At 42.9% G+C, this 10,052-nt stretch overlaps 1 protein-coding gene across 2 annotated transcripts in view; it reads left to right on the top strand.

Moving 5' to 3' along the window:
- LOC130406326 (cGMP-dependent 3',5'-cyclic phosphodiesterase) overlaps positions 1-10,052 on the top strand; it is a 144,013-nt gene that overhangs the window by 110,861 nt on the left and 23,100 nt on the right. For both annotated transcript variants that reach the window (XM_056611839.1, XM_056611840.1), the window contains exons 6-9: positions 618-673; positions 1,303-1,362; positions 1,865-2,021; positions 2,863-2,915. In XM_056611839.1, the coding sequence (XP_056467814.1) occupies positions 618-673; positions 1,303-1,362; positions 1,865-2,021; positions 2,863-2,915 (326 nt within the window). The remainder of the gene's footprint in view (positions 1-617; positions 674-1,302; positions 1,363-1,864; positions 2,022-2,862; positions 2,916-10,052) is intronic.

The raw sequence follows: 10,052 nt of genomic DNA, 5'->3' as shown, positions 1-10,052 counted from the left end.
AACACTCCTGTTTGTACAGGAGAGCGGATGGATGAGGCGTTCCGATGCCTCACCGGTGCGTTGAGGCGCTGGTTACTGGTGGGGGGCCGTGCACCACCCTGTCGGTTTACTGTAGAGACCCCACATCCCTGGAACTATTCACTGTCTCACACACACACAACCGCACCGCTTGCACGTATGCACGCACGCATACATACATTGTTCCTTAAGTTCTCTTCTCGTCGCTGGCTCTAGTTGCCACTATGATCAGATCTACATCTTACTGGGTGTTTGCTGTTACTTAGGGTTAGCGTTACATACACACATACATATCCAAACACACTGTTTTCTGTTTGAAGGAAGGAAAAAGGGATGAGAGAAATTGGGTGAGAACAGGGAGAATGAGTGAATGAAAGTGTTGCACAAGGACCCTTAGGGTCTCGTTCCCTTCCTCCCTTGTTTCTCGTGCTTATCCCATTAAGAGCTTAGAGTGACACAATTCTGGGAGGGAGAGAGTGAGAGAGGTCGAGGAAGAGAGTGCCTATTTTAAGATCATGGTGAAAACGTACCTCTTTAATTGAAAGTATATTCTATTCCATTCTATGTGTCATTCTTTCCACTTTTTGTCTTTATTTCAGCTCTTGTCATTCCTATCTTGGACCCAGACCGTAAGAAGGCTATCTGTGTCTTGCTGGTGAGTTAACATGCGACTCCTCACTCTCTTTCTCTATCTCTCTCTCTCTCTCACTCTCGCTCTCACATGAAATACCCTTCTTTTCTTCTGGTTCGACCCAATGAGTCGATGCTCTCTGCAGCGCGACTGCATCCAAAGACAAAGGTCATGTACACACGCAAGGCAGGCATGCGTACACATGCAGAATCACACACCAGACGGTGATCCTCTATCATCCTTACATGCTTCTATGCCCTCAGATATACACACACACCAACACACACGCAAATGCACATGGACAGTGGTAAATATTCTCTCCCCGGCTCCCAGATCTCTTCTCTCTTGCATGAAGATTGACCCACAAGAGGGCTGAAAGAACATTACTCACAGGACTACATGTCAACTTGCCTCAAAGATTTATCAACCTGCACATTTTCCTTACAATATGGAAGACATGTGAATTCTTCACTTTCTTTACTTGACAGTTTGTTTGTGTGTGGGTTGTGTCTGTGCGTGTGTGTGTGTGTGTGTGTGTGTGTGTGTGTGTGTGTGTGTGTGTGTGTGTGTGTGTGTGTGTGTGTGTGTGTGTGTGTGTGTGTGTGTGTGTGTGTGTGTGTGTCGGTATCGGTGTCTGTGTGTGTATTCTGCAGGTGGGTTGTAAGCCACTTGCTGACCAGGATGAAGTGTGTCTCAACACGCTGGAGAAGCACGTAAGGATTTGTCTCCCTGTCCCCCCACATAATGGACCGCTATGCATCAGTTCAGAATAGAAAAAATAAAAGTTTTACACTTCAACATTATCATTTCAAACTTGTTCCTCCACAGGTTTAGCTTTTTTCTTTATCAATTTAAATGAATAAAAGACACACAGCAATGTGTTCCCATGCATATATTCAAACTAGAGGCGCAATGCTCTGGTGAATTAAATATGGGAAAGAAAACACAGCCTAACATATTAATGTTCAACTCAGCCCCTTAAATAAATATTGGATTCTGTGATGCTGTTAATTAATTGAAGTGATGTGTGTTCATGTGTGTGTGTGTGTGTGTGTGTGTGTGTGTGTGTGTGTGTGTGTGTGTGTGTGTGTGTGTGTGTGCCTGTGTGTGCCTGAGTGTGTGTGTGTGTGTGTGTGTGTGTGTGTGTGTGTGTGTGTGTGTGTGTGTGTGTGTGTGTGTGTGTGTGTGTGTGTGTGTGTGTGTGTCTCCTCTCAGGCTTCGGTGGCATGTGGGCGTGTCCAAGCCATCCAGCTACCGTACCCTCAGCCGCCCCTTAGTCCCTCCCCTATTCAATCCCACAATGTACTGCTGGGCCTCGATGTCCCGGACCAGGATTACTGCGAGCTGGACCGCAACATTCTACAGCTCTGCGGTATTTACACTCACACACACACATGACTATCACAGCCACACGCGCTTTCCCCTAGACAGACATACTGTCATGTTCTGGGGATGAAATTGCACCCTGAAGATATCACAAAAATCACAATTTCAACAATTGTCAGAATTCAGTAAGGAATAAATTCATAAATTATACCGTTGCAAATATTCACAGCGAGCAACAACACAATAATGATATGGCACACTATTATTCCAAAAAATGCAAACATATATGCATGGGAATGTACTGTATGTGTGTGTGTGTGTGTGTGTGTGTGTGTGTGTGTGTGTGTGTGTGTGTGAGGACGTGTAGTGTATGATAATCCTGGAAGGCCATGTGCGAGAACCTTTATGAATTTATATAGGTTCTGTCCACAGAAGGAAGTCCCCAGCAAACACAAGCCATGGAAAGCAGGGAATGTTTTTTTGTATTTCTTGTTTTGTGAAAGCAGTGTTTAGAAACTCATGAATAATGGAATTGAGGCTGTAATGTTGTCTGCCTCCCTTCTGCCTGCCGACACCCAAACGTACACATGTTGCACTTATGCACGCACACACCCCATCGTTCCGCATACTCTGTGTTTAGTTTTACGTTGACGGCAAAATTTCCTGCACTTGTTCACGAGCACTCGGGTTCCTAACCCTTTGTCTTCCTGTGTAGTCTTCATCACCCCCCCAGGATTGCTTTCCCAACCGTCAAACTTAGGCGCACGCTGCGCATACCCAGACTTTCCACTGCTCTGAATCTGCAGATCTCTTCTTCCTCTTCTTCTTCGGACTGTATCACTCTCATCGTTTCTCCCTCCATCCCCCCCTCTGCTCTTCTGATACAGGTGAGCTGTACGACCTTGATGCCACAGCGCTCCAGCTCAAGGTCATCCATTACGTAAGCACACTCACTCAGATCTATTTGTCGAATCAGTTTCAATTTTCAATTTTAAGTTGATTTGTGATATATGCATTAGAGTACAATGAGTTCACGTCATTAAACGTTATTAATCTCTGGGATCCTGCAAACAACCAGTTACCAATAACAGCACAATTAAAGGCAAGACAAGGCAAGGCATTTTATTTATATAGCACTTTTCATACACAAGGCAGACTCAAAGTGCTTCACACACAAACATTGTCTTACAATAAAATAAGTAAAAGTAAAAGAAAAGATATGCAAAGAAATAAGTAAAATAGATCAGCATTTTAGAAAGTGCAATGTATATAAGATCAGATCAACAGTCTCTCTGGTACCCACGTTGGGACTACAACTAGACCTAAAGGAATTTGGTACCCACGTCGGGACTCGTACCCGACCTAAAGGAACTTGGTCCTTTCTCTGGGACTCCAACCCAGATTCTAGGGCTCTAACCCAGACAGAACTTGGGTCTCAAACCCTTGTCCTCTCTCTCTGGTATCAGATCATGTATCTTTTTGGTAAAAATAGAAAATAAAGGGAAAGTTAAAAAAGCTTTTTAGAAAGTGCAATGTTTTTAAGATTTAGCAGAAAACTAAAGCAAACATAAAAGTCTTCAGTCTTGTTTCAAAGGTGGTCAGAGTTGCATAGTAACTAAATCCTGCTTTACCATGTTTCGTGTTTACTCTGGGGATAATTAACCGATTGGTCTCAGAAGATCTTAGTGCTCTAGAAGGCTTATGTAGTGGAAGCATATCAGTTAAATATTTTGGGCCTAAACCATGTAGGGATTTATAGGTTAGCAACATGATTTTAAAATCAATTTTCTGACATACAGGAAACCAATGTAATGATTTAAGAATTGGTGTACGGAAATAAGTTCAAATTTCTTGTACAAGTTGTACATGTACAAGTTTTTGTAAGTCTTCGGTGGACATGAGCCCTGTAAGTCTACATTTTTAATGTGATAATCTGCAGATTTTGTAACTGATTTCATGTAACTGTCTAAATGTAAATCTGAATACATGATAACCCCTAGATTTCTGGCTTTGGTTGAGGTTTTCAGGGACAGAGTGAGGGTGTTGGGTTACTTTAAGCCTTTCAGTTTTAGCACCAAATACAATTATCTCAGTTTTGTCCTCATTTAGTTGAAGGAAATGTCGGCACATCCAGTCTTTCACTTGCTCGTAGTCCAACATAGTTGGGAGGAGCTGTCTCTATCAGAACGGTTGCACTGTTATTTTTTTCCAGCCATGTTTCAGTTAAAAACATAAAATCCAGTTTAGAAGTGGTAGTAAAATCATTGACTAAAAATGATTTGTTATTAAGAGACCTAACATTAAGTAGTCAGTCCTGAGACAGAAGTCCTGTTGTTGATAGTCCTGTTGTTCCCACCCAGTTTTCTAACCTGTCCAAAAGTATTGTATGGTCTAGTGTCAAATGCAGCACTGAGGTCTAGTAGCATTAGTATTGAGGTTTTGCCAGAGTCTGCGTTAAGACGGATGTCGTTTACAACTTTAATAAGGGCGGTCTCTGTGCTGTGCAGGGGTCGAAATCCTGATTGGAAGGTGTCATAGCAACCAGTTGATGCCAGGAAGTGATTAAGTTGCTGGAGGACAACTTTCTCAATTATTTTACTTATGAAGGGTAGATTTGATATTGGTCTGTAGTTGTTAATAATAGAGGCATCTAGGCTCCGCTTTTTTAAAAGCGGTTTAATAACTGCAGCTTTCAAGGCTTTGGAAAATTGCCTGAGAGTTGTTAACTATCTGCAATCTATCTAGGCAGTCAAAAACATTCTGAAAGAGGTTGGTAGGTAAAGTATCAAGGCAACAGGTAGATGGCTTTAGTTGTGTCACAGTTTCCACAAGAGTTTTAGAATCAATAACATTAAAGCATGCCATCCCTGCCACGTTACTTTTGCCTGACCAGGGTAGTAGTCCAACATTTTTGTTTGAAGTGGAGATATTGATGGCGCGTCTGATGGCTTCAAATTTATCAGAATAAAAAGCTGCAAACTCATTGCATTTCTGGGTGGAATGGAGATCAGGTGGAATTTGTGTTGGGTGTTTGGTCCGTCTGTCAACAGCTGCAAATAGGGTTTTTGCATTATTAGTATTGGTTTTAATGATATTGGAGAAAAATGTTTTTCTACCACTTTTTAAGTCTAAATTATAGGCACAGAGACTCTCTTTATAGATATGGTGATTATGAAGTTTTGTTTTGCGCCAGATGTGTTCAACCTTCCTGCATTCTTTTTTCTGTGCTGTTATAGAAGCAGCTTTTCTCCAGGGTGCCTTTTGCTTTCCAGAAATCGTTTTAACCTTAACGTGAAATGACATCTATGGCTTTCAAAATTTTCAAATTGAAGTTTTCTACAAGATCAACAGAACATGAGTTGAGAGACGGTAGCAAGGATATTGCCTTTTTAAAAAGTACATTAGAATCTTCATTGATATACCGTTTTTTGAAAGTATTTGATTTTGTCTGTATGTTAGGAATAAAATATATATTAAAGAAAACACAAAAGTGGTCAGACAAGGAAGGATCAGTCACAGAGAGATCAGAAACATTGAGGCCCTTTGTGATAACCAGGTCTTGAGTGTGCCCCTTAAAATGAGTAGCCTCTTTCACATGTTGAGACAGTTCAAATGTGTCCAAAATGTTAAAAAGCTTTTTTGAGAATTGACGTCACCAGTTATCACTAGAAGGTCAAAGTCTGTGGAGATGCTAGACAATAATTCCGTGAAGTCATTGAAAAATTTTGCAGAGTATGTGGGTGGCCCGTAAATAATTAATAGGAGAACTCTAGGGGAGCATTTCAATACAGCACAAAGGTATTCAAATGATGGAAAATCACCAAATAACATGTTTCCCCTGAAATACATTTTTAAATATAACCCCTCCAACTTTTTCCAGATCTAAATGGATCAAAAAAGTTATAGTTGGGAGGAGCTGTCTCTATCAGAACGGTTGCACTGTTATTTTGTTCCAGCCATGTTTCAGTTAAAAACATAAAATCCAGTTTAGAAGTGGTAATAAAATCATTAACTAAAAATGATTTGTTATTAAGAGACCTAACATTAAGTAGTCCTGAGACAGTAGTCCTGTTGTTGATAGGCTTCAGGTTGTTTTTGGTTTGGAGGCAATAGGTATGAGATTTGTGAGGTTAGCAGTGTGTTTAAGTTTCCCTTTGTTTACTCTCTTAGTGGTTACAGCAGGAATGCAAAGTTGCCATGTTTTGACGTAGGCAACCTTGGGTTCAGTAGATTACGCGAAACTCCCTTTATACTATGTCTACGGCTGAACCCTTTTTTGTCTCAGGACTACTATCAGTACGGGGGGGGGGGGGCTGGGGCTCCCTCCGCTTGGGTGTTATCAGCCTGTGGCCATAACGTGGTGATGCTATCATTGACACAGATGCAAGTTTGATGCCAACATATATCAGTTTCTTAAATTCAGCTAGAAAATCGCAAAGGGAGGAGACAGTAGAGCTGGAGTTGTTGTTGTGGCTATGGGAGAGATGAGGCTGGAGGTCATCGTCGATGGGGGAGTGCAGAGGAGGGGGATGGCCGTTTCTCGCCAAGCCAGCATCAGCGATGGGGGAAGGCACGTTGTCCATGGCGTCGGGCAGGATGTTTTCTCTCTTCAATGTCTGTGGTCTGTATGCTATCTGTGTGTCAGATAGTGGCAGAGTAGATGTGTGGGGGAGGCTGTAGTCTGGCTTCTTCTCCACCTGTGCTCTGACTGTTGCCTGTGTGTCAGACCATGGCAGGGTAGATTTGTGGGAGAGTGAGAAGAGAAGATTGTCCCTTAACAGTTTGAGCCTAATCTGTTTGGGGGTAGGCCATCTGCTCTGAAAAGATATTTGCGCCCCCAGAACAAGTTGAAATTGTCAATACATTTTGCAGTTTCAGAAAACAATTGCGCCAAAAACCAGGAAAAACCTGGTTTAAAGTCACTGGCACGTTGTTCAGATGCTATTTTAAGGGCGCATGCATAATGTTGCTTGTGCACCTCGCACTTTGCTTCTCTCATCTACCTAGTCACACATTCTTGGTAAATTAATAGGGAAAGAACAGCTGATACAGCGGTAATAAGTTGTACTTTTAAATCAATGCATCTGCAAACGCCATGCAGCAAACACATATTTTCTTGACACAGACATCGTGTACAAGCCCATAACTTTTAGGATTGATGCGTATTGATGCGTGCAACTTGAAATGGCACTGTTAGACAGAGGACGCAGGACAGCTCAAATCCTTCTCCTTCCTTTTATTGAACATGAATTGTTGAATACATGAACAACAAGCATTCCGTATTGCGATTCGGATTCGGATTAGGATTAGGTTGGAAACCTATTGATAGACAAATTAAATCAAGTTAGTTCTCAAATAAATCAAAATGCTTAATCAATAGGGCTGTAACGATACACAAACTCACGATTCGGTTTGTATCACGATTTTTGACCCACGGTTCGATACATCCCACGATTTTTTTTAAATTAAAAAGCATTTTATTTAAACAACACTTATATACCAATTAACTTAATGTAACATTTAATAACAAATAATTTGGAACACTGAACAGATTTGAACAGAAAGAATACTATTAAAGTATAGCTAAATTAATAAAGAAATAACCAAAGATTGCAGTTGGAGGATGCTTTTTGCTGGTAGGCAAAAACCCTCAACTGTTTGGTTGGTTTAGTCAAATATCCTTATTAGCGCTTCTTATTAGGCTATGTAGCTTAAATAATGACATAATCAGGCCGTATAGAATGCAACATGTTTAATAGCCTAACTTCAAATAGAATAGGGGAAAAACATGAAAGTCTAACATGACCGTCGCAATAACAAGGCAGGTCGCTCAGCACCTGCCGGTAATTGGCCAGGTCAAAGTTTTTCAGGCAGTGCTCGTTCTGCCTGGCCGTGTTCTGGGTCATGAACGCCTCATCTCCACTGTATTGCTTCAGGCAGTGCAGCAGGCGGCTAGTGTTGGCCAGCCAGAAGGACACCATCTCAAAGTCGTTGACGTTTTTCTTGAGGACCTTCTTGATGGCCTTGATGGTGGAAGTGAGCAGGGACCTCACCTTCTCGTCGTCGACGACGTAGTCGGCGTGGCGGATGCACATGAACAGGATGTGCAGGATGTAGGATGTCCAGCTGTGCAGGATATAGGCCGGGAGGCAGGGCACCGTCGCCGACACGGTGCTGGGGCGGATCTCCGCCCTGCTGTGCCGCCCAGTGTGTTTACAAATCGAACACGTGTGATTTGCGCATTTCACCTCCACGCCACTAGAGGTCGTCATCAACGATGCAATGCTATTTTTTAATCTAAATGCGATCTCTGTCTTTACAGTATTTCTGAAGTTGTTGAAGAAAACGCTATTCCATGTGTGAATTAGGCCATATCATTTGGACATAAACTGAGCCATTTCAAGTTTGAAATTCATGTGGTCATGCATCTGTCTCATCGGAGTCTGCAAACGCGCTGTCAAAATATAAACTCTTCAGATTCAAATGCGCGCATGGCTCTTAAAGGGGATGGGAGATGGCACTCTCATTGGTTTATTGCACTTTACGCCCAAACCACACCTACGGGTAATTAGGCTACTTCAGACCAACCCTTTTTAGATTTGAGTCATTTAGAGTCATTTATGCGCCGGTAAAATAGCAACAATAGCTACCTGCGCTTGGCGCTTCTCACTTGCATTTCAGACCATTAAAATAGGGCCCTTAATGTGTATTTTGTCCAGTGTGTCCAATAGATCAGTGTAAACCCTCTTCAGAAGTTCTGACTGTTCTCTTGAATATCATTAAGTCCTGCATGCACAATAATCTTTGAGATTTTGGGGTTTTCCAATATGATTGTGGCACGTTTCTGGTTGATATCACTAGCCATCACATCTGGGAAGTAGCATGTTTTGATCTTAATTACCGTTTATATCCTTGATGGTTGAGTCTCCTATAATCAGAGTGTATGGTTCATCTGCTTTCCGTGAGATGGGCCCTTGTTGGCTTGAGTTGGTGGTAGCAGACGCATTCGCAGCTCGCCTCCGTGGCGACTGGTTCTTGTTCCGTCTCTGTCCGCACCATCCGTCCGGACGCATCTCGGTCCTCAGGGGTACACGGGTGGCCGACGCATGCACAGCTCGCCTCTCTGGCGACGGGTTCATGGTCGGTCTCTGTCCGCACTGTTTGTCCGGACGCATCTCGGGGCTCAGGGGTGCATGGGTGGCAGGCGTGTTTGTGTACTCTTGAAGTGGCAGGAACCGGTTCTTCAGCGGCAGGGCTAACTTCAGTGACGGGCTAATTCGGCTGATACATGCAACTTTAGCTTTGGGTAGTTTAAGCATTTGGCGTTAGGTGAACTTGTTGATTCACTTTGGTGGTTTGAGGCATGTAGTGGCAGAAGCAGAGGGTTTTGTCATGGAAACCATAGCCTTGTTGGAGCAATAAGATTGTGTGAAGACATCATCAGGCCATTTGAGACTCTCATGGCACTCTTCTTAACCCCACGACGCCGTCCCAACCCTCTCGGCTGTGGCCGAGCAATGAATACATTAAAAAATAAGAAGCAAATATAGATAATCTGTGTTGAACATGTGTTAAAGTACCACGCCATTTTAAGCCGAAGATGATCCCTCTGTAACAGTCGTGGCCGGTAGCGGTACAAATACCTGAACCACACACACACTTAATGTCTTGTTGCAGGACATTGCCTCTGATTCACCATACCTGCAGCCTTTCCATGAAAACCCATGCAGCCGGCCACAAGCCACCACCACCGATGACTGCTTATAGAAATAAATCAACAAAAACAATTCAATTAAAATCGAATGATGCTCCCACTGATCCGCGTGGCATATCGTTAATCTTTTTACTTCTTAAGTATGCTGGGCTGCCTGTGAGTGTTGGACGGAAGGGCGGAGATGAGAGGAAGGGGACGATGCTGGGACTTGCTTCTGAACAGACCATGCTTGGTGGGGAACTAAGTGCTCACGATGGTTGTTAGGCGGATTAACAGTGTTGTGGGAAAAGGGGTTAGAAGGGTTTTATCTTCCCTTTTGTGTGCGTGCAAGGATTGTGCCGACGCGTTTTATGTGTGCGCACA

This window comes from Gadus chalcogrammus, chromosome 16 (assembly GCF_026213295.1).
Source record: "Gadus chalcogrammus isolate NIFS_2021 chromosome 16, NIFS_Gcha_1.0, whole genome shotgun sequence".
In the NCBI taxonomy this organism is placed as follows: domain Eukaryota; kingdom Metazoa; phylum Chordata; class Actinopteri; order Gadiformes; family Gadidae; genus Gadus; species Gadus chalcogrammus.
Note: the sequence above shows the minus strand (reverse complement) of the source record. Positions and strands in the feature narration are given on the sequence as shown.